At 47.1% G+C, this 25,242-nt stretch overlaps 2 protein-coding genes across 5 annotated transcripts in view; one reads left to right on the forward strand and one right to left on the reverse strand.

Moving 5' to 3' along the window:
* Positions 1-430: 430 nt before the first annotated feature.
* Positions 431-25,242, forward strand: part of MCU (mitochondrial calcium uniporter) — a 40,674-nt gene continuing 15,862 nt past the window's right edge. The window contains exons 1-2 of the mRNA XM_066299906.1: positions 431-557; positions 1,092-1,248. Of these exons, the coding sequence (XP_066156003.1) occupies positions 453-557; positions 1,092-1,248 (262 nt within the window). The 5' untranslated portion in view covers positions 431-452. The remainder of the gene's footprint in view (positions 558-1,091; positions 1,249-25,242) is intronic.
* jv (javelin) overlaps positions 3,247-25,242 on the reverse strand; it is a 28,651-nt gene continuing 6,655 nt past the window's right edge. For all 4 annotated transcript variants that reach the window (XM_066299891.1, XM_066299890.1, XM_066299894.1 and 1 more), the window contains 4 exons: positions 15,738-15,848; positions 15,096-15,332; positions 5,985-6,179; positions 3,247-5,931 (listed from right to left, as the gene is read on the reverse strand). In XM_066299891.1, coding sequence (XP_066155988.1) covers positions 3,531-5,931; positions 5,985-6,179; positions 15,096-15,332; positions 15,738-15,848 — 2,944 coding nt within the window. In that variant the 3' untranslated portion in view covers positions 3,247-3,530. The remainder of the gene's footprint in view (positions 5,932-5,984; positions 6,180-15,095; positions 15,333-15,737; positions 15,849-25,242) is intronic.

Consider the following 25,242-nt stretch of genomic DNA (forward strand, 5'->3'; position numbering starts at 1 on the left):
TTTCACTCTCTGTAATCTATCTACAGAGTAGTTGAGGATGAAGATTGTTATTTCAACTGATGATGAAAAGGTAGGTGGTTGAAGGAAGGAATACCGAGTACAAGTCATGTGTGTAGTGTTTGCGCTCCGAAACTGAAACTTTTTGAAATCGGAACATACGAAATTTTTCGGTTAAAAATGTTCGTGTTACGTCCGATATAGCGTCAGCAACATTTTTTGATACGGTTTTTACATTCGCAGTAAGCCTCCCACTGACGAAAAGAAACTTCCACTTTTGCTCAACATTCACTAAAAATCTAACAAAAATGGCGCCCGATCTAAATAACCGCGTCGTTGCCGTTTTCCTAGTCTTGCGTCTTCACGTGTAAAGTGTCCAATGCCGTTCGTGCCCGGTGCGCGGCGCTCAAGTCCCGATTTCAAGATGTTTTAATTCTTTTTGACAGTCGGCAATAATGGCGACACGGAGAGTGTTGTGCCGCGCTCTTTTATATCTAAACAACGATAATTTCGCAATATCCAAATACTCTCCCTTAATTAGTAACGTCTCAGTTAATAAGGTGAGCAAACCATTTTATGATTCATTTATAAATCTCTAGATCATTCATCAATTTGAACATGGAAGAGGTTTAAAGTTGATCTAGTGGACGTTTAACTACCAAGCTTTAGAGAATTGTTTAAATTCTGTATTAAAGTCTGCCGCTTTGGCCCGTATTTATCTAGTTTTATTGATCTTCAATGTATCTCTTGTTCAAATAAAAGTGAAATGTTCAATTCTCTAGTGACTTTGAGGTTAACAACACGATATCACACACAAACAAATGCGCTCATTTGTCCTAATGAAGAACATAGACCATTTTCAACGTTCAGAACTAGAGTTGCAGTAATCAAGGCAGGGCCACTTAAATTGTGCGTTAACCCTCAAGAGGGCCCAAAATCCCTGCAAATTAAATACCCTCCAGGTATCATCGCTGTGCACCAGAGAGCTGGTCCTTTGGAATTCTCAGGGAAAAAAATTATCCCTCCATGAATAAACACTTGAATTAATCTATAGAGCGGGTTTTTCGCGATCGTAAATATCATGCTTTTTTCAGTGTGTGCAAGTTCAAGTGATCAGGCCGTTCAGGACTAACTTCTCAGTGAATTTAGTTACAAAGCAGAAGAACGAAAAGGACGCTAAAGGCCTACCGAACACCAGCTCTTCCTCCTCTGACAGCGATCAGACTGACACAGAGTTAGACTCCGAGGAAGGTAAAGATTAGGAAAAAGACCTTAAACCATTATTTTTTAATATTGATGTCAAGGATTGGTATAGGAAAATTTGCATTTTGCGTGTTATGGTTTATATTAGCTCTACCTAAAGGGAATGTGTGTAGGTATCAAAGCATGCAACGCCAATACACCGTTGCCCCTTGCCGGTAAAATCCATTAGCAAATTAAATTCCTTCGATGGGAGTTTCGTGACAAAGTCGGGAAGGGGGAGTTCAAGAAAACTACATAACGGGGGATTAACGTTAAGAGATGTTAAACGCACCTCCAGGAAATCATAATTAAGCTTTCTCGGAACAGAATTGTTTAGTGGGAAATTTGGCCGTTCATTTAATTCCATCACGGTTATTGATATGTATATTTTTAGCTGCCCCAGTTGCTGCGCGGGGACTTGCGGAATTGGTGTTATTTTGAGGTATGAAAGTGTTTTTCTGAGTAACACCCGCGACGTGTAATGCGAGCTTTAACCCAGGTCCTCGACAAAATGGCATCCTCTAATTTTTTGCGGCCTTGGTACCATACATTTGGTACTCGAACTGAAGACGAGTACTACTTGGTCTTGCGAAGAGCGCCGGCTCGAATTTGTGGGACGCGAGACACAACCGTGGCATATACAGTATCAAACAAAATTAGAACAACTTTACCGATTCCACATATATGTTATTTATCGTAAATACCCTAAATATCGACCAATTCACGTGTAGGACTTCGATTTAGCCTGACCGCGAATTCAAAGTAAAAATTACTTGGAAAAACTGCGATACAGGGTGGCGCATCGCACCCACTCTTACAAGCGAAAATATGTTCGGCTGCGTAACGCACTTGCGCCCTCTATCGCCCCGACGAGTGCGGAGGGGTGGCTGCCACCGTTGAAATCTCAAACGGAAAGGGTGGGGCGAGTGATATCTTATCTTAAAAGAATCTGGACTTCCTTTGTTGTGGAATCTTCGTCACACTATTTGATGGATAAATGAAATGTATAAAAAAAAGGGTTTTAATAACGGTATCCACCTGATTTCCTGCCCCTCACAAAGGCAGATGGATTGGGAGGTCACGCTGAGTGGCCTGCAAAATCTCCCGATTTGTCTCCACTTGATTTTTTCCCGTGGGAGCGTTTGTGATCTAAAGTTTACGCAATCAAAGTCAAATTTTTAGAAGACTTGGTGGCAATCGGAGCAGTGTGCAAGTGCCAACAAGTAATTCCCGAAATACTTCGCAAACATTTCGAACAATGCCTTTACAATCGCGCGGAAGTCGGACATTTCCAACGTTTACTCCGTTGACAGGAGTGGGAAGAAATTTCGTTACTTTTACATTTCCCTCGTTTATTTTTCATGAACAGCTCAATCGCTCCCAACGAGGAAATCCCACAACAAACGGGATTCGCTTTCCTTTGTAATAAGATCTCCCCCTCCTTCAGTTTAAGAATTTAAGCGTTTGATCTACTTCGGTGCAGGGGTTAGAGTAGAGGGGGCTTAAGTATGTTTAAAAAGTGCTCTCCTGAAAACTAAACTGTACGTGAACGAGCGTATTTCCATTTATTCGTTTAAAATGAAAAAACCTATGCGGAAATCTCTCTGCACCACCTTGCATACTTTGCACCACATTATGGGACGCCCTGTATGAACCGAAAAATGTCTTCTGCCACACCGAGAGCGCCGGTCGTCCGCTTGCGCAGTTTGCCGGCCCCAACAGTTTTTCCTTTGAGGTCTCCACTGATATAATGGACGTCAAAGGGCATGCGCAGGTCGAGTATCCGGCTCGGGATCGAGTCGGGCTTACACCGTCGAATTGCTTTGACTTTGTCGCACGCGCTTTTTGGATTTTTGTTTATGTCCCATGTCGCGATACGTAGAGAGTACCACCGGTGGTACCCACGTGGACGAAATAAAACATGATTGTTGTGCATCCAATATTATTACCTTTTTTGGATAATTTTACTTAGTTGTCCTATTTTCGTCCAATATTGTTACGTGCTCGTTAATGATACATTATCTTTATTTCATTGCTTAAATTGAGTTTTACAAACTAACGTTTATCTTCATTGTAACCGAACTTATTTCTAGGTTTACTTACAATAATGAAAACCGCCTGGAACACCCCCCAAATACCTTATCTATAATAGGAATGCATCATGCTTTGATCGATTTATCTCTAATTCTAACACGTATTTATCATTTTTACAACGTAAATTCTAATCTGATTTGAAATGACTACGTATGTGCAAACACCTCTCTCTCATCTCTCGTGAGGCCGCGGGGCGGTCAGGCCACCTCGTAGGGCTCGAACTCCATCTCCGAAGACTTCCTGCTGTCGGTGACTTTCTCGTGATAGTCGTAATTTTTCATACCCCTGTTCGTTTGAGCCCCGTTAGCCTTCTCCTTCTTGAGTTCGCTCCACTGTATGTAAACCTTGTTCGCATCTGTGGCTTTGCGTTCCTCTCCGATGATCCTCGGCTGATTCGGCTTGTTCTCGTTGCGCTTGATACTCTCATTGATCGTGTCCTTGTTCATCCTCTTTTCGTTCTTATTAAGCCGGTTTTTGTCCGCGGTCCCCATCAGCTCCAGGCGACTGTTGCAGCTGTTCGATTTGACGATTTTGAACTTGAACCCCTGGTACTCCCTACTGACTTCGTTCAGGGTCTTGTCCATGCTCCGGCGCCTGCAGCCGCTGCACTCCATGCACCTCTTTTCGTTGTTCTTTATCTCCTCCATGATCACTTTCGTCAGGATCGGCTGGCCCGGGTTCCTGTCCACCACCCTGCCCCCGTAGTACGTCACCGTGGTGCCGTACTCTCGGATTTTTTCCAGTATGTCCTCGCTGACGTACTCGGTGCTGCAGCAGTCCAGGGAGTCGTACATGTTCTCCTCCTCCGCGTCGTCGCGATCGTCGTCGGAACACGCCGAGGTGGTACTGCACTTGTCTTTGTCGAGGTCCACGCCGCTCTCCCTCTGCCGCTCTTTGGCGTTGTTGGTGCCCATTTCGAAGAACTGCCGAGCTTGCTTGACCACCTCGGGGTTTGGCAGTTCGTCGTCATTCACCTCCTTGTTCACCCTTATCGGCTGGTAGAAGAAGTGCTTCCTGAGGCCTTGCTTCACGTCGTCGGCCTCCTCCCTGATCTCCCTTTTGGGCTTGCCGTCTCGTTTCGGCAGAGTCTTGGAGCTGTGGGGGATTTTCGATCGAATAGGTTCGATTATTACGATGTTATTGTCGATGAATAACTCCTGGAAGCTGTAGTCTTGGAGGTACTTCATCACGTCGTTAAACTGCTCGGCGGTCTCGCAATTCGCCAGGATTTTTTTGTTGAAAAGCTCCGGTTTGATGACTTTATACCTCACGTGATCGAATTCCGGCACGTTGACGCTTTTAGCCTTCGTCAGGGATTTCTTAGGTCTCCTCTCGTTCTCCAATAGCTCCACCGAGCCGGGGCACAAACTCTCCATGCAGTTCTCGAAGTAATTGCAACTTTCTTTGATAACCGGGGAGATTTTCCCGCTGGGAGATTTAGGCTCGAAAACCTGCTTGGCCAGCTCGACCTTTCCGGGCCTCTCCTCTCTGTTCTCGTTATTGAGTTCGAATTTCTTCTTCACGTTATCGACTTTAGAGTGTATCTCCACAATTTTACACCTCTCCCCGGCGGCCTCGTCCTTGTCCCCGGCCATTTTCGTCCAGTAACTCCTCATATTATCAACTTTCTCTTGAATTTCCGCATCCATGAGTTCCTCGTTGTTGTTTAAATCGACACTGAAACCGTTTCCCTGCAGAGTATTATTGACGTGTCTGACCGCCTCCCTGAAGGCTCTATCTCGGTCTTCTGCAGTCTGTTTCTTAGTGATCTTTACTTGAAAGTCCACTGGCGTGGTGCTTTCGTCGGTCACATCGAAGTGGTTTCCAATGTTGACGATAAATCTGTTCTCCGAAGAGGCGACTTTGTCGCAGCTGCGTAACTTCTTATCGATTTTCTCGCACTTCTGCAGACTTTTACTTGCGTTGATGTCCGGCAGGGAATAGAACTGATTGGTGGTCAGATTCGACTTCGAGTGCCTCCTGGTCAGGTTGGAGAACTTCTTGGCAATGAAGCTTTGCAGAGGGCGCTTCGAGCCCTTCTGGCTCTCCAGGAACTCCTTTAGATACTTGTGACTGTGGTTCTTGGCCTCCTCCTCGAGGGTTTTAGGACTGGTCCCAGTCACCACTACCACGCTCTTAAAGTCCTCGGCAGCCTGCCTCTCGGAGCAAACTTCGATCAGCGTTTTTATGGGCTCTCGGGCCTCCGGCTCGCTCTCCTCCTTCCTGATGTTCTCGTTGTTGAGCTTGATCTCGTCGCAATTGGTGTTGGTTTCGAACTCCAAGCTGGATTGTTGCTCGCTTTCGATCACCCTCTCGACAGCCTCTTTGCCCCCTTCGTTGTTGAACTGGGGCAGGCTCTTGTAGTCGAACTTGTGGTGGGGGGTGGGCCCTCTGATCGTTCGGGGCTTGGCGTAAACGCCCTCGGGCGATTTCTTCGCGAACACTATGTTTTCGTCGTAGGGTATGGTGGCCGTCTCCCAAGTTAGATTGTCCAGGGACACGTACTTCTTGTCCTCGCTTTGGTTGTCCGTTAAGTTGTCCTCGGAGTCCGGATAGTAGTTGGGCAAGCTCAGGCCCGTGAAGTCCTCCAGAGATTTCCTAAAGGGGAACAAAGTTAGTTTGGTAACGTTGCGAACCACGTGTACCTTCACCTGGAGCGATTATTTTTAGGGCTTAGGGCGGGGCTGCAGTTTCTCGTGGTGTATCCAGGAGGGAGCTTGTAGTTCCAGCTGTCCAACGGGAAGTTTTTTGATTGCGGCCGGGGCAAGGGGCTGTAATCGGGCGGGATTTCTTGCGGCTTGTTGGAGGGTCGCTTTGTCGTAGTTTCCACTTGAAAGGATTCGTTCCTGAAAGGGGATGAGACGCTTTATTGCACGATTTTGTACCGGTTGAATTTTAAAGCATCGATTTTGCTTTAATTAACGATCGAAAAATGAAGTTTGTTCCAATTACTCGGGCTCTTTATTAAAACACCACTTTTCATTACCGGGAACACAATTGTAATTTGTTTCGCTGCGGTTCGTGTCAGATTGGGTTATCCCTTTGAAACGTAACGGTTTTTTTCACAACAAAGTGAAATTTACTAACCACATTGAAAATATCGGAATAGAAATTACTAAACGAACGAAACGTGTGCGATCGTTAGCGTGAAGTTCCACCGCGACACGTGCACACCCCGCCCGACACACGAAATGTACCCGCGTGACACGGGGGAAACGGAACGCCCCGTAGAAATTGTTTCGTTTAAATCATTTTTCTTGATTTCTTGCGTTTCTTGCACCAAAAACTCGTCGAAAATTCAACAAATTGAATTGTTGAAAACCGAAACGAAATTAATAATTCGCCGGTCATCCGCGGTGCATTACACATTCCCGTACGCGTCCGGGCACTGATCTAACGAGATGATTGATGTCCCCTTGGGAGACCTCGTTCCAGGCCAACTGGACAGCACGACGTAGCGTCGCCGGTGTTTGTCGGGAACGGGGTAAATTATGCAACGTCCTACCTACAATGTCTCATACATGTTCAATCGGCCATAGGTCTGGAGATCGAGGCGGCCAAGGTGGCAAATTGATCGGAGTTTTTGTTGAAAGAAGTCCGTAGTCTCTCTAGCTACGTGCGGCCGCGCGTTGTCTCGCCGGAAAACTGGATTAGCAAGAGTTTCCAGGACTTTTCAGACGCATCGCTGGGCTGTCGCACTGCTTCCGATGAAACGCAAGGGTGGCCTGCCACCACACGCAACGGCACCCCAACGGGCTGATGGTCACGCCTCCGTGTCGTAAACTGCGGATTCCGTCTTCTTCCTACTCTTGCCCGACCATCGTGCATACCCAGACAGAACTCGTCACCAAACACGACATCGTCTCATTCCAATGTGTCCTTTCTCTGCGCCTCTGTGGTCGACTTTGACGGTGGTTCAATGTGAGGGGTGACACGAGATGGAGGAAATCAGTCCAAAACTTCTTGTCCGGCGATAAATGGTCGGACTCCTAATGGGCCTCCACACCCAGCAAATTACTGATCCGCCGGCGTCCTCGACGAGACGAACCCATCTCTTAGGGCCAAAGTTTGAGGGCGGCGATCTCAGCGTTCCGTGGTTCTTCGGAATTGTCCAGCGCCCCTCCTTCTGCCCGTTCGCTCTTCTTGGTGGAACCGTGCCTGACAACGTCTCACTATATTTCCCTGAATGACCGAGACAGCCTCTCGTAGACCCATCATTCGGCCTCTCTCACACTCGCTCAATTGATGAAAATTTCGCTGCATTCTGCCTCTAGGCACATTCTATTGCTCTAAAAGCACATTCTAAGCACACTGCACACCGATAAATGATGTTTTGCAGTCGCATTGTTGATATTTTCCAACAAGTTTTATAGTAAATTTTTTATTTTATTTCTGATATCTCGCAAACAGATTGATGAGCGCGGCCGAAAATGTAATCGTTTGTCGTGCTCCCGCGTACAAGCATGCGCACCAAAACCTATTTAAATAAAGCCATCTTTACGGGGTGCTCCCTTTTCTCTGCCACGCAGTACACTGCCAAAAGGTAGGATCGGGTTTCGAGATAACCCGATGAAGACGACAAACGCAATTGCGTAGCGACGTACTATACAGAGTGTCGCACCGGGAACGCCGTTGGACCTTTTGGGAAAACTATGAATGGCAACGTTGCGAAAATTTGGTGGTTTGGTGAGGCCCCTGGGGCGACCTACTAGCGCGCAGCTAAGTTTCCGGATTCGTTTGATCAATGGCAAATGGAAACTTCCATGAGGAATGCACAAAACGGTTTATGGTTTTGAGTACGGTTCTACGGTTCTGACTACGATTCGAGGTACCGTCCCTCGCTACCTACGCATTTTGCCACATTCCCGGCAATACATGAATACCGGGACGATCTTCGGACCGAAACCATTCATCCGGCCAATTTTGCACTTCTTCCAAAACCGGACTGGTGATGATCGGAAGGGGCCGGGTGTGGCCGATGTGGTGGGTGCGGTAGCAGATCCCACTTCCGCATTTCGATGGTGTCCTGGACCGTTGTCGTGCTGCAACGTCGCCCGTTCGCGTCCCGGCTCCTTTTCGCGCAACGTGGCCGGTGGCGGCGCGCCGGCTCTGGTCTCTCCTTGGCGGACCGCACGTGTGTGGGTACCTTTAGTCTTTGCATAGACCTTGCCCGTGCAATACAAAACACAGTAGCGCCCTAGCCTGCGTTAACGATTTGTGCTGTCTCATTAATAACCCACGTTCCTACGAAAATCTAATAATATCCATTAGTAGAGTTGAAAAAATGTATATATTTCCTCAAAGTTGCTTTATACACGGGCGATAGTGTGCGCATACGTTTTTGCTCGTAAAACGAACAGTTCGGCACATTTTTCAGAGAATCGACCATTGAGATCGATAGATTAATATGGTGCGTTGTCACACAATTGCGTTTGTTGCCTTCTCGGGGGTCATTCCCGTACGGGGGCCTAAATTCCCACATTTCCCTGCATACTTCATTGCACAATTGCATGAAGATCAAAGGGCGGGGACAAAAACGGCAACAACAGTGTACAGGTCCACATGCGGACCGTCATCGCGCTGCGGACACGCATTGAGGACGAACGCGACGGGACGGTCGAAACGGGACATGCAAACGAGAGCACAAATTGCACCGAGACCGATGGCAAAGATAAGGCGCAGAGCCTACACGAACGCAAAAAAATGACGAAAATAACCGAAAGGATGCAGTAAATTCAGGACAACCGTCACAAGCTGGACCATTTCGAACGGTGTCCGCCGCACGAGACAAATAAGACATTGCCGCCTTCCTCCTTCCCCTCGGCCATTCTACTGGAACGTTTCCAAATGTATCATTTTTCTTTCGTTTTGTCTCATTTATCTTTCGTTTGCGAACGATTATTTATGTATACAGGGTATACGTAAAAGTCAGGTCATAAATTCTAGGGGTCATGAAGGAAGCTAAAATAATGCCAGAACGTCACATAAAGAAATGTCCCTGCAGCCGTTGCTACCAAGATATTCGCTCTCAAAGAAAGAATTTAAAAAAAAAAGTATTTTTGCTGCAATTTTCAACCAAATTTCATGGTGGCAATGGCGGTTTGAATAGCTCACAAACGTGCCCGTTTCCAGATCAAAAACCCGTACTTCGCGTGTCTTCCTTGTGTAGGGGAAGTTGAAATTTTCCATTTTAATTCATTTATGGCTAGATTACGAAATCGGTGCTTTTTCACACCTCGATTTTTCCATGAATTTCCTACGAAAGAAACGTCTGCCTCGCTTCAGCGGGCCGCCTGTGAGGAAGTCGCGTTTGACTCTCAACGTGCTCCACGCGGGGCCCTTCAAATTCGACCCTCGCCGTTGGGACCTCGACAAGTAGAGGAGGCGCGAAAACGCCGAAGTGAGGGCGAAAGTGCGCAATTGAGCGCTCGATGAAATGCCGTTTTCGAAATTTGAACTTTCCGAGTAATTCCGGAGACTCTGGAAACTGGCGGAGTAGTGGCGCCTGCGCGCGCGCGTGCGCTTCGCTGTCGGCAAAAAATCCTTTTTTCAAAATTTTCCGTTATCTGATCTTACGTGCATTCGCCCGTTTCCATTGATCGGTGGCCCGATTCAACTAGGCACGAGCGAACTGACTTCTCAATTATTGCTCCGACCCTGTATGCTCTGTTGCATTTCCCATTTGAAGGGGGGGGAAAAAATGGGTTTTCTTTAGGGATACTAGCAACCTCTCCGTCGACTCTTCCCATTCTCTTAACCTCGGTTTTCCTGAATTTTTGTCCCCCCAGAAACCTTAAGGCACTTTGCGATTTATCAGACAACGCACCGAATTCCGAGCAACGTCAATTTGTTCTGCGTCGCCTGTGTAAACGTGCACAATTCCGTTCTCAAAATCTGCTGGGTGCGGCTTTCTACGCCCCATTTTCTCGGAAAATGAATGCTCAGATGTTCGGAACTGAGGTGAAGGAGTCAAGTCTGAAGGCAGATTAAGGTTTCGCCCGCAGCTCGTAATTTTTGTTCAATGAAATTAATTCTTCTCCATCGTTTCAATTTTTAAGGGCCCGAAGGGCTCATGTGCGCAAACCTTGCTCGATTTCAGGAAAATGCTATAATTCCGCCCCATCCCGGATTCCTACGCATCAAAGAGAGTTTCCGCCACGTTTCTATAATTTTGGCCAACCCTGTATGCGTACAGGAGGTCCGTGGTTGGGAGGTGGAGAAAAGCGATACTGATGTCTCGAAGCACCTCTTCATTCCCCGTGACCCAAAAAAGTGCAGCCCCGCATCAACGCCCGTAGCACGTCCCCTCTTCGCGAGCGAACCGACAGAATGAGAGGGCCGTCCGCCCTTTCTCTCACGGGTACCGACCCCCTAAGCATTTTTCTCCCTACGCTAAGGGAACAACCCACGCTAAGCTTGGGACCAAAAGCCTGTACCACTTTGAGACAATGTCAATGCTCTTAACATGAGCAAGAAACGTGAGGGGATTCGTAACAGCCCTTTCGCCATTTTCCCTCACCCATCTCAGGAGGAGTTTAGAGCCAGAACCCCGTGGTACTTTCAGATGGTTGATTAATGGCCCTAACGTAGACCAGGAATGCTCACGTATGCGTCCGCGTCTATGCGCATACGATCTCGTCACTAAGGCTAGGGCTATTATACTGGGTCCTCCACGGCTTAGGTGCGGGACCGTGGGAAATTAGGGCATTTTCGTGCTTTTGATACCTCGCATCCGACCAGTCCTAAGATCGCCTAAAAATAACCTTTTCGGTCTTCTAATTTTCTCGAGGGCGTCAAGTCTTAAATCTCGATTAACGCACTTTTCACAAAGCCCTATTGCCGACATCTGGCAATGCGCCCCTTAACGCTCGTTCCGGTGCGTCTAAATTACGGAAAATCGAAATATTGAGTGGAAAACCTCGGAAACGTTCCGCCATTACTTTTAATTGAAACCTCATTAATAGTTCGCGTTTTCCGGGCCAAGGGGGGGATCGTTCGTTATACTCCCCGCACGTTTGAAGTGCACAGATCTGTTCATGATTTGCCGAGGTCGAGCCAGTTTATGATATGATAAATTCGATGATGTTGGAGCGACATAATCTGGCTACGGGCCCAAAATTGGTTGGGGGAAATCTCCGAGGCAATTGTTCGGTGAACCCCCCAGCGGGGTTCGTATCCTCGAAAACGTCTCGGATTTGCAGTTTGCAGTTAGGAGTGCCGGATCTGAAGAGCGACTTGATGTGTCTCATTAGAGCGGATAAAAAAGTATTCCCGCACCATGTTTTTTCAAAACCGCGAACATACAGGGTGATTAGATGGGAACGGCACATGGCAAAAACCCGCGATGGGGGTAAGCAAAATGTGACGATTGGACCCAACGTGCCTTACGCCAATCGTTGGAGGGCTCCAACGTAAAGATCGCTCTCACGCAAAGCCCTAACATGCGGGCGATGAACGACAATGGAGAGAAAACGGAGCCCGAACCTCGGCACACCATTAGGTGCCAGACCATGGGTACCGCGCTCATCTGGTTTACTTCCGCCCTGGTTCACGAAGTGCGAATCGCGAAGCAGATGAAGGGCCGCGGCGAATTAGGGCGGAATGTCCTGTAATGGAACTTCGCGAAACCAAACTCGGGACACTTTCGGTAGATCTTCGTTGTACCGATTTTGACGCACACACACCTTAACCGTCCACAAATTTAAACAACGAGCGATTTTTGGCACCAAAGTAGCTATTCGAAAGAGGACGCTGAGAGATCATCTCAGTCCTGCACTGACGCTATGTGCCTCCTCCGTATCTCTCCCTGTCTGTTTTTACCTTCGGAGTGTCTCCAGTACCAGGTGGTCGGTATTCATAGGTGCTCCCCGGGTCTCGGCAATCAACAGGGTAATCCGTAGTTGAGCAATGTGCAGGGGTTCCTCCCTTGGAGGTCGGAGACACCACCCGCGATTATTGTATGAGAGCGCTTGCGCGCCAGCACTACTTGTGATACTTGTCAGTTCGAAGTACCGACGTTGCTCTTCTGGTCACGAGAGTCCAGGACGGACTAGATACTTGCTCAGCAAGGTAAACACGTGGGATCTCCCCAAAGGCGTGGAATTAGGACGACCCTTTAATCATTAACGTGGTTAATTGACTGACTTGTAGCTCATAGGTACGATCAAAACTTAGTTGAAGAAACACGGGATTGGACAATCGCGATTCCGATGAAGACACTATGAGCTATGATTGAAGATTGGCGACGCATCGAATCGCCTTCAACTGACGAGAGTGACGGTAGTGATAGTAATAATGCTTGCCGGCTTCTCCCAGCCCTTGAGTACTGGAAGCCGATGGTCAGCAGACATGGGCGTACTCTTACCCGGAGCGCATTTCAGTCGAAAAATGCCCGTTCGGCCAGGCCTGACGGCCAATGGGCAGATTATCCCGCGAGTATCGCGTTCATCCCGAACGGGACATGACGGCACCCCCCATTGCGACCACCGTCAGAGGTAATGGCGGGGAATTCCGGTACCCAAGAACCACCTCCGATGCACATTTGTGACTTCAATACCTCGCGATTTAGCTCTTAGCGAAAGTACGGAGGACGAGGAATTCGAACCATTTCTAGTGAACCTAACGGGTAGCAACGTGCGGGAGGGGATGTGCAGGGGCGCAGCTTGGGGTTTTAACTTGATCGATGAAGATGTCAAGACTTGGTTCACCAAGTTTTGACGGTAACTTTAAACTTTAACTCTTTTAAACTTCTTTTAAACCGAGAACGGCAAAATGAGAATTTAAGGGGGATTGCAGCTGTACCTGATTTGTTTAGCCAACGGGTACGTACTCAGACTTTCAGTCTTGATAGGGGTAAAGGAGTGAAAGGTTCTTTATGCGAGGGAGCTCTTGTAGGAAAGTTCCCAACATATGGTCATCCCAGGGCGATCCACCAAGATAGCGTATTGCATGGGCGTGGCCCAGCCTCGTAGCGCAAGTGGCCCAAGAACCAGAGGGTGCCAGCGACGAGGCAATGGTGCGAAAGCATCGGTGATTTTCCCACGAAATCGCGGGGAAGAACCTGCCTTTTTCGGGATAGAGCACCGCCCCTCTCGGAGCAAGACCAGAACCGTTTCTCGTCCCGTCGCGTTAACGGCAACTTCACTCCCGATTTCATAGTTAAATTAAATAATAACTTTACCAACCTCCAACGCAATGGAAATCCGTGCTCGGGCATTACGGTTAACAGTTCAATCGCCAATCAAGCCCGCACATCGACCGGTCTGCGATTAAATTTGGACTGCTCCGTGGGTGCCTAGCGAGGCGGTCGCTACTGTTAGGCAGGGACCCGGGAAGCCCCTGGCCCGAACGCCGATCATGCGCGATTTGAAATTACGGGGTGTTAAACTTTTAGGTTTCATTTTTGATTTCCCGATTAACTCTGGGCTCTGGCAGCACCAACGCCGAAGTTACCATCCGCCGCTCCGGCGCATTTGTCCATATTTTTTTTTACTAGTGTAGCTGAGGTCAAATTCTATTCGACTTCAAAAAAAAAAAAGAAAAAAAGAGCGTTCGGGTTTTGTTCGGAAAATCCATTCTAGTTTGATCCGGATAGCTCTTTCCGTTTGCGAGATCTTTACCGATAAGGTAGTTCGCGCGGTACCACCTCGAACTCTTGCAATTCGTTGAAATTCGAGGAAAAATTCAACGTTTCATCCGCCAACGAGATGAAAAGCCATTGACGAGTCAAAAGTGAGTCATTGTAATACCCGTTTGTGCAAAAACGCAAATCATAGCGCGCATCTCGCCAAAGGATAAGTCCATTGTGCCCCGGCATTGTTGCTCTTAAATTATAATTTTTTACTTAGAAAAAGCAACTGACAAGAAAATAGCTTAATTGCTTTGATAAGCGAAAGCAACAACAGCTAAGTAGCATGTTGCTAGGCGAGCGAGCCACAGCCGCGCCGCCATTTTGGAGGATCCGAAACGTCACGGCTTGAATCGGGTCCCGGGCCGAAATCCCGTGAACGTGGTGAGATCGCAACCGAACGAGGATACCTTTCGTGACTCAAAATGGACGCCCGTTCGTCATGCTGAACGGAATTTGGGCCTGGTTGCACTCATAACAAAAATATGATCAAGTAGTGTTGGAGGCCCAGGAAGGAAACCCCTGGCACCGGGTGTTGGCCAACCGGGTGGCTCACCAACAGAAAAACCTCCATTCGAAGATCACGCCTCGCCGTGCAACGGCAAACCCAATTCATGGATAATGGAAATTTACCACTTAAGAGAAGCGTAGCGCGCGGCTACTTTTTTCACCCACGGTATACGCCGATGACACGAGGCTGAGGACGATTAATGACGAGTGTCCTGGGAGTGGACGAATCTTCATCAGCCCAGATTCCGCATGGCTGAAATTAGCAATGACATATAGGCCGTGTGCGGAGCAGCGCGAGTTAAATTGTTCTCGGGAGGAAATATCGATTACCCACCCCTGGTGCAATGGCAAATCTAAGCCCTTCGCAGCCGCCCAACAAATTTCCCATGTCGACCCCGCTGACCTGTGTCCGACTTGATGTTGCAATTTTGATTTCACTGGGGCAGAGCCGCCCCTGAAACCATCGGGAAATTCGCTAATAAACGCCGTTACTTGTAGCAATTTTCATTTTTCACCAAACTCGCGGGGCACACGAAACGACGAAAGCTCCACGTGCCCGGGCAGACCAAGCATTTTTTTTAGCTTTTTCGCCGGACGTGTCTAAGCATTAATGCTAACTTCTCACCTGGAATCTCTGACGAGGGACCTCTCAATCAGTCTCGCTCGAGGAATTAGCTGGGACCGCCTGTTCTTGCGGTGGTCCGACGTCTCTGTATAGTCCAAGCTGTAAAACAAGTTCTCCCTTGAGATGGCCAAGCTCCGCGTCCTCCTTAAGCTCGATTGATCATCCAAATTGGTTCGCTCATCCGCGGTAATCCTGGAGACATTGTCAAGGCTTCCGCGGGCGTACTTGTCCTCACTTCTGTTAAAAGTTAATAGCTTTAATTAAGTCTCCATCGGGCGATGGAAAGTCGGTTAATGGCGGCAATTTAAGGTGGCCACGTTTTATTTCTTAATTAACAAAGTTACACGTTTAAATTTCCCTATAACGAAACCAATCCCGTTGGATTAATTTCCTTTTCAAGTAAGGCGCGTTCGCAGCACTCAACGGGCCCCTCGTTAACAGCTGTGTCGGGGCCGCGGTTATTATCGAAAGTTGCTCGAATTCGAACCGTTCGGGTGCTATCAGAAATCGATACAACAGAACGGCGATTTGTCACTGTGCCAAGACTTGAATTCGCGTTAGAGTTAGAACAAAAAAAAAAAAAACAAAGAAAAAGAAGAAGAAAAATCACTCAATTTTCACGCTTTCCCATCCGCAGCTTACCGATTCTTGGTGGTGTTGGTGGTGCCGGGTCTAGATCTGACGTAGTCAGCTTTGGTCGACGATATGTTTACGTTTAATTTCAAGTTATTGATGCAGGTTTCGCGTTCATGCCTGAAAATAAACGATGTAATGATCACAGTGTCACCAAGTCGATTTTCGGTAATTTATTCATCGAGGATAGTGTTAAGTGGTGGGTGCTTGAGCTGGCACTTCAACCGTGCACGCTCGAGAAAAGTTCACGAGGAACTGCCGAACGCGCCATTTTCGAAAATCGTCAAAATGGCGGCCGAAGCGTCCACAGACGCAATGCAGGGTGCGCAGACGACGACGGAACGAGGCCGATTTCCGCCTTTGTCGCTTGCGGGGGGAGGTGGCCGCGACCCGTCGACTTCTCGACTTGCCCCTTGGCGGGGGGCAAGATGCGCCCCTTAAATCTTAAGTAGGGTTAAGTAACCCTCGCTTTAGAGGCCTTCGAATGCTCTTTTCAACGCTTCGGACTTCTTTGAATTTCCTGCAGCAGTTTCCGACAAAGAACGTTTTCAAAGTTAGGCGAGGCAACGTCGGAGAAGAATTAATTATTTTTCAATTCGCGATCTGTCAGGTACTCGAATGAGCTCTCGCTGGTTTTTCGTGAAAACGGCTACTTTATTGGGAAAAGTCGGAAGGGAGCTCATCCTCCATCAGGAGCCACCACCTTTTCCCACCCCTCCGGCAGCATTCCGCTTCGGGACAACGAAGGGTCTTCGGAAGCTGTCCGAGAATCAGGCCGTTCAGTGGTGTCTTCGTCGGAATGAAGGGCTGCTCAGCTAGGCCGTGGACCGGAATGGGCGGTAGTCGCACGGAGCAATATCTGGTGAATGCGGCGGGTGGGGCAGGACGTTCTCCATGTATGTTTTGACGTATTCTGCAACGTGTGTCCGAACATCATCGCGCTGCAAAATCACCTTATCGCATCTCTCCTCGTGTCGCGGCCGTTTTTCCTTTAATGGTCGGCTCGAACGCATCAATCGTGACCTGTAACGATCTCCCGTGGTGGTCTCGTTGGGTTTGAGCGGCTCGCAATGCACCACGTCCAGCTGATCCCACCAAATGCAGAGCAGGAGTTTGGAAACGTGGACATCCGGTTTTGCCGCTGGTGTCCAAGCAGGGCCGGGCTTACCCCACGATACGATGCGAGAAGCCTTTTGGCATCCGCCTTTCGAGCAGTTGTTCACACGCAAACCGACCCCGCCAGACGGCTCGCAGCTTCAATTCGTACGGTACCCAATTCCCTTCTTTTCGGATGGTTCCTAATGCCTTTAAACGTTTGGAAATCGCTGTGGTACCAACTCCTAACGATTCTGCAGTGACAGCTTGTGTTTCACGTGGATGTTCATCGGGTGAGACCTCCGATTCTTGGCCTTCAAACCGTCTCGGCGCGCCAGGGCGTGCTTCACCTTCGACATCAAAATCATTGTTTTTGGAGCGTCCAAACCGATCTGTGCACGTCTTTTCCGACAGAGCGGGGTCGCCGTGGGCCTCCGCAAGAACTCTTCGACGGCAGATTTTCTTTGGTAAAAGTAGTGGGATGAAGTTCCCCGCGAAATACACTTTTGTCGGTGCAAAACTCGACGTCTTTAGAATTAAGAAAAAAGCGTCGTTTGCGCCATGGCGAACCAACAGACGCCGGAGTTCGACCTGACCGACGGTACTCCCTTGCAGATGCGTTATCGCCCAAAATTGAAAACACCTAGCTTTGATAATGGCGTCTGAGACGAAATGGGGAGAGCTTATTCAAGTACCCAATACATTTCTTAATGATAATTTTTGTGAGAAAAGATCGCCCTTTCCGAGCGCAGAAGCGGGGCCCTACGAAGGGGGACGGTCCCGGACATTTGCCCACAATGTCGCTTACCTTCTAGGCTGGCGAGTGTCCAAAGTGCGTTCAGCCCAAAACGGCCACGGACGAGATCGTGCGAGATACAAAATGCTGATAAAGCGAATGCAAATGATCCATCACGTCTGATTTCAAAGGGAGGTGAAAAATTGCCGCATTCATTTTCATTAGAAGTATGAAATTTCACAGCAGAAATAATTACTAAAATTTCACTGGTGAAATCGTAAACGAGACACTGATAAACGACGACGGTGTCGGAACTTCAGCGTTTATCAAAGTGGACCGTGGGTTCACTTCATTAAGGGATAAAAAACTGACATTAATCACTTAGTTGTTTCGAGTTGGTTCAAGTGGGGTGTAAAAAAACGCTTTACACAAAAATCATTTGAACTGCAGAAGATGACGACTCCCCTTTAACGACTGGGAGAAGAGAACTTGGAAGCGTTGCAAAACGAACTCGAAGACCTTCAAAACGAGGTGCCACTCGAACCCTAATCCCGTTAAAGATTTAAGGAGTGCGTCTTGCCCCCCAACGGGTTGGAAGCGGCAAGTTCGGAAATCCGCGAGAGAGAGAGAGAGAGAGATCTCCCCCCCCCCCCCAAATGCAAATCGGCCAAGTTTCGTTTTCGTTGGCCCACCCTGCGTGACCTTTTAACGCTGGCGCCTCGTCGCTCGGCGTTCCATATGGGCAACTAGACGTGCCGCACAATCGGACAAGCACCTGTAAAGCCGGGAAAAATGGCGAACGGCAATTTTCGGCTGATTTCGTCCAAATTTTGCAGAATGAGAGTCCGAACATGAACTCAGTTGACGTGTTCTGACACTTTTTGAAAATTCAATTTTTCAAGCGCTTTTCGGCGGCTTGAAAAGCTCCGTTTCGGAAATTTCCCGTGCGGGTGGAGATTTTCCAATACGGTTTCGACGATCTCGCAGAGGGGATTTTTCTGCGTGTATCCTGACCGAAGGCGAACCGCGAACGTGGCACTTGCGGCCTTTTTAAATTCGCCAAAAAGCGGCCCAAAACGATTAAAATTTAGCCATTTTTGAGGACTTCACACTTGCGGCCTTTTAAAGTCCTTAAAGGCCGCAAGTGCCACGTTCGCGGTTCGACTTCGGTCAGGACACACGCAGAAAAATCCCCTCTGCGAGATCATCAAAATTGTATTGGGAAATTTCCACCCGCGCAGTTTTCAAAACGTTTTTTTTTTTTTTAAGGCACTTAAAATCGCCCCGAAAATGAAATTTTCAAAAGCTGCTTCGGGCACGCAACCTGAATTTGGGTTTGATTTCGCATTATGCAAAATTCGAACGGGATCGGTCGCAGATAACGGTTCACGGAACGTTTTCCCGAATGTACGGCCACTTTTGCTGGCGACTGTACACGGGCACACTCGGCGCATCGTTTTTCTTGACAAACTGACGAATGAACTGTCTGCTCGTTTAATTTGCTTTAAATCATCCTTTCGGCCCTGATCTCAACTCGGTCCCTCTCGAGCCAACTCTTGCGAAACAAACCGTGTCAGCGGCGCTAAAAAATTCATGTTCTTTGTACACATACGGCCCTCGTGACTAAATTCGACCTGGTGCGGCTCCCCTCGCGACTTAACGCTCACGCAAGAAATTTACCTTCGAACTTATTCAAATTGCCATAAACCACACGACAACGACAATCGTTATCTCACTTGTCACACATTTTCCCGCTTTTCGCGGTTCTCGCACAGCGACGAGGTCCCTTAACGACAATTACTAATGGGCGATTTTATGCGACACTTAAGCGCTTCGGTCGGGAAGCTGTGCGCGCCGATCTGACTTAACTGCGGGCGATTGTCTGGTTAAGAAACTCGATAAAAAGTCATGTAGTAGTCATAATAACCAGTTTCAACATTGAGGTAATGCGAATTACCAGTATTTACGTTGTAAATTAACAACGTTTTCGACGGTGCAAAAAGCTCCTACGAGGAAAAATCTGTTTAAACATCAGGTGGATGATGATGATGCCTCTCGGCTTGCTGCGGCTACGCTTCGCTCATCGTCATGGAAGAGTTTTTTGAAAAGTACTTCAGCAATTTAGTACTTTCGAGTACTTCCACTTCGCGATTGTTTGTTCGGCTATAAACTGATTTCATTCAGGTAGCGAGTGATACGCCGCTATCCGTGGATTCGATTCCAAGACCTTAGATTAGTCCATCTCGATCTTCGGCTCGCCCGGTCCGGTAGCAGACAGTAAAAACAGGAAGAGCTACTCGGTCGTGAAGAAAATCAAGGTTTTCCTTAATAACCGAAAGCTCTCCGTGACCAACAATAACCGTTCGGAATTGGATTGATTATTCGAAAAATCGCTTTCGAATTCTTTCCACCTAAACGAGAGCGAAATTGAATACGAATTGCGACGGCATACAGGGCGTCCCGTTTAACAGCCCCTCGGACTCCCAGTCCGAGACTCTCTGAGTTCATTTGCCACGTTTTGGAGGAGGCCACAGGACGGGGGTGCACATATATGAGGCCAACGAGGGTAAGTTTTAAAATTGGTGACAACTGTACAGGGTGTCCCAAGAAACTGGGTAGTCGTAAAGCGTCACTTTTTCCACGTGATAGAATCTTCTTTTGATCCTGCATTAGCCCCTAGGTTTTTTCGCCTTGGGATGCCGTGACTTGAGGCTATTATGCGTTGAAAGAAATTTAGGACATTTGCAGTTAATAATAAAAAAATAAATATCGCAATATTAACTTTAACTTTCACCCGTTCTGCTTCCGATTTTCTCGACTTTTCCAAATGAAATGTTGCGTTTTTTAGGACGGAGAACGTGAGGAAATCGAATTTTCTTCATTTCGATATAAAACAATGTCATATTCGCCTCAAGTGCCAATGGAATTGCTACTTATTCTGGGAAAACCTCGATCCATGGCCGCGTGCCCGAGTGTGTTGGAAAACAACAAGTTTAAAGCAAAAAACATCGAAACTCTGGCGACGCATGCCTGACTCTTAGCCAACTTGGCCGTACATGCAGGTTTTCTCGCAACGGTGAATAAACCCATTGAAATTTCCGATAAATAGCCGTTATCCTGTACCAAAATGTGCGAAAATTGATTTTTCCTAGTCCTACGTCATAAAAAACACGCCATTCCATTCGAAGAAATCCAGAAAATTGAAGTTGAGAAGATGAAAGTTAAAGGTATTGTTGCGAACACCCTGTACAGGGTTACTCGCGCTATGCGCCACGGGAAATTGTGGCCAAAATGCGAAGCTTTCAAAAACCTTCGGACTATATGAGGGTCCATTATGACTATTTAAAAAAAAATATTTTCATATTATACAGGGTGTGCAAAAATGAAACCTGACCAAGTAAGAACTTTGAGCGGCTGTAACTTCGTTAGTTGAAACGCAACGCCATACTTCCGAACTTACCACAACACGTAATTTTCAGTTGTCCATCGAATGGTACTGGGATGTTCACAGCCGAGTCTTCGCGTTGTTACAGAATGCACTAAATAACCGTTCGTTGCGCCACTTGGTGGCATTTCAAAATTGGCCCCCCAGATCCCCGGACTTAACTCCTCTAGATTTCTTCATGTGGGGGCGCATAAAGCGAATTGTCTGCGGTGCGCCGCCGGCAACTCCGTTACCCCGCGAACGTTGTCCAGAGTTAGCAGCAATTTTGAAAGACGGACTTGTACGTGTCCGGAAATGGACGGTCGACATTTCGAACATCTGTTTTAATTATTTTGTTTTCGTTGTTGTTTCATCATGATTGGGATATAAAATACGATCTATCGATACGCTACACTGCTAATTGCGCTTACATAACTTAAATGCTTCGTAGGTGTTTAAAACATGAAAATTTTGATAAAATTTGAATTACTTAAAAATCCTTATTGTATTGTAAATCTTATTAGAGCAGACACTTGTTTTGATCGAAGAATTCAAAAATGTAATATACCAGGGGTTCCATTTAAAAAAAAAAACCCAACTTTGACAGTCAGGACTTTTGGGGCACCCTGTATAATGTGAAAATAACTCTTCAACGTAGTCGTAATGGACCCTCATGCAGTCCAAAGGCAAAGCCTCGCATTTTGGCCAAGTGAGCTTTCGTGCCTGCTAAGACGCTTTCACTGAACTTAAAACGATCAAAATGCGACTTAGGCCAACTGTGACGTCGATTCTTTTGTGGGGCACTAAAAATATCCAAAATCTCTTTGAAAACGCCACAACTTCAAGTCGTTGCATCCCAAATCAAAAAGAAATCTAGGAACCAAGAGAGGATCCTGTCACGCGGAAAAAATGACACCTTATGACGACCCACTTTTTTGGGGCACCCTGTACAGTTGTCACCAATCTTAAAATACGTCTTCATTGGCTTCATACGCATCCCCATAATTGATCTTTAACGAAATCGCAAATAAGCTCGTAGGGGTCTGAGGGGTTGGAGGTTCGCCCTCTGTACGGGAGGTTCCCTCGACGATTTCCGATGCAGGGAAATCGACGGCCCCCCTACAGTGCATGCGGAATTCGCTAATTTGCAATTCAAAATTTTGGCGGCAGTTGTGTTATAAAATTCATTACTTTTCGAAATTTGTAATACTCCCCTGAGTGCGGCACGGGGCTGGTGGCCTGTGATTTTGGTTTTTCATGGAAAAGCCGTGCGGATAAGTTTGCAAGTATAAACAAATATGCAAATTCCATGGTCAATTTCGTTACGAAACACAATTCAATTATACGCCAATAAAGCGTATTTGCCATGCGAAATTGATTATTGACTCATTTTGTTATTAATAGAAGTTAATTTTTTATTTTTTTTAAGCGCTTTTCAATGCAACGGGGGAGGATTGCTGCGAGCCCCCCCCTCCTCCCCCTCCCGGCGCCATCGTCCGTGCCCCACATGGAACCGAATCGGGTGATGTGCCGCCGGTTCACTAACAAGTTAATCAGGTGCATTTTTCCATTAACAGAAATTGATCATGCACCGAAAACTTCCTGTTATTCAACACGTGACCCGCTCGCAGGAACGCATACTTGCACATCAACTTTTCGCTTCCCTTGTGGTCCATTTCCGTAATGGAGCGATTTTATCGCCCTCTCTCTTTTGTGAATAACGTTCGTTTGCATGTTTCCATTAAGTTTATCAAGCGCTGATAGGCGCTAATGCGAACATGTTCGTTTGCGTTGTTGGCCCTGCGCGTGAGGCCCGATTAGCCGACGGGTAATCCCGGGCGTTTTCGGTGTTGGCTCGCATTTTCCACGATTCAAATGGCGGAAGGGACGGAAAACGGACGTGATTGCTTCCACGAGGACGCGATCGTTTTTCTCAATTTTCGTAGCCTTGAAACCCAGTTGATTAAATTTCCTCTGTGAGGCCCTTCGATGGAGTCGCGTCGTAAGGAACCGGAGGTGGTCTGTTCCCTCGGCCCTGACAGAACCGGGATTGGATTGTGTCGATTCGGTGCTGCAGCTTTTACGTCCGCCGAGATTCGCTTGGCCCGGGAAGAACGCGCTTTACGAACGCGAAATAAGCTCGTAATTAGGTTTGTTACCTCCTTAAAAACTATGTAACAAGTGTCTATTTACGGCAAACAATTATAACTTTTGTACTATTAACACTTTCAGCATAATGCAACAAAAAATTTCAAGGTTTCTCGTTTACAGTTTCTTCAAAACCAATTAGGAAAACCTCGACCCAAACAAAAATGAAACATTCGCGACGGTTTTATCGATACCTGTACGAGGTGTTAAAAAATTACTTTTCCAGCGAGCTATTCGCTTCGAGCATACCGAAAACGAACACAGACGCCAATTAGGTACGTGTTGTTTCGAAACTACACGGAATCGATAATTGTACGATGCGTCTTCATTTTATTTTATTTTTTTTTTGTATAGAACGAGCGATGGCCATAATTTGGCTTTTTAACGATTTCTCAATAATTATTACCAAGCGAAATTCGGTGTCCCGAGTCCGTAGGGCCGCTTTCGAAGTTTGACAACGCGGCTTGAAGTCTGACACCTGCAGGTGCTCCGGCGCGACGCAAAGGCCGCAGCAAAAGGCGGGCAACGATTTGACAAATGAGCGTCGCTCCGTTGCCAGGTTTCACCTCGACGTTTCCGCTTAATCGCAATTCGGCTCTCGATCTCCTCCCTTAAGCGGCCGAGCTCGTCGCGCTTATCAGTTGCCGTTGAGCGCGGGCGAAAAACGTTCAATAGGCGGTCAGCTTGGAGGAAAACGGCTCAGCACCGCTCCGAGGTTTGAAAAACTTGCCAAAGATCAATAGGAGGGAAATGAAAGAATAATAGAATTGAAATCGAGGCTGGGGTCGTGAAATTGGCATTGAAAAGCGCGCATAAGCACATATTAAACGTTTATGGGTGCCATAAAGTGATGTAGTTGGGTCATGGTTAATGTTGCCCCCGTTGGCAAGTTGGTGCGGCGTTCGTGGTGAAACAGCTGCGAAGAAAATGTCAGAACGAAGCACGATCAATGCTCGGAGGAATTAACGCCCATTTAAATTTGAAGTAACTTCATCCCTGCGGTTTAATGTGCCTGGAAAAACTCACCCATAAAAGTGCGCCGTTCGTCATACGTGTTTTGTTATCCAAACTAAATTTCCTTCGCAAGAAAAACTCGAGTTTGCGGAAACTCTTAAAACAAGTTCAAACCTTTTGCTCGTCACTGTATCCCTTATTTTTCTCATACGCGGAAGGGAGAAAAGCTTCCACTTTACCCGCACATCGAAGCCCGCGCTTTGCCGATAGCCGTCTATTATTTTACTGGCGCAAAGTACCATAAACAAACATAACTCATGTCCTTGCATTTGATGAAAACCCAGTGAAGTGTCACGGAGCCCATTAGGAAATCTACAGGCCGGTGTGCCGTGGCCCCGAATGTCCTGCGTCGATCGGTTCGCCATACCAAAAGACCACTAAGGCCGAAGCCCATCTACAGTACGCAGGCTTTTACCGTACAACATGCGAGTTGTCGCGAGCCGCATCGTAGGCCTCTTCAGGTGGGTACTACCACTCGACGAAACTATGTAATGATTTGCTAATCAAGCTATAGATCGTTGCATGGATTCGATAAACCAAATTTATCTGATGGTAATGTAATAGAGTTTGTCAATGAACGTTCATTAATTCTTGAATCTTATTAATAACTTTAACTCTGTTTCAGTCAATTAGCCTTCCCGGCCTTGTCTCGGGCCGTAATTATGCGGTTGTCTTGCTCCAGGAAGGTTAAATCTTATTCAATAATATCTTTCTGATAAATGATAAACACTGGTAAAAAGGCAATTAATAAAATTAACTCTTGTTTACAATGAGAAATTTTAATTAACAAGTTTCCGAAGGTTCGAAATTTGACAGCCCGGCCGAACGTCACGTGACGTAACGTCCCTGAAATGAAAGGTGCACGAAATTTGACAGATGAACGTTGCGCCGTTGCCGGATCGGATTTTGTCGCGCTATGACTTCTCAGTGAATAATTATTACTCCGCGCCACAAAGCGAATTTATCGCAGGATTTGTGCGTAAACAAAGGAGGCAATTAATTTGGGCACGGGACAAAGGGATAATATAATTGAAACGGAAATTACTAAACCTTTAGGGGCGTTTTCGATGCGAAAGAGCCAGTGTCACACATCCGTG

This window comes from Euwallacea fornicatus, chromosome 35 (assembly GCF_040115645.1).
Source record: "Euwallacea fornicatus isolate EFF26 chromosome 35, ASM4011564v1, whole genome shotgun sequence".
NCBI classification, from domain to species: Eukaryota; Metazoa; Arthropoda; class Insecta; order Coleoptera; family Curculionidae; genus Euwallacea; species Euwallacea fornicatus.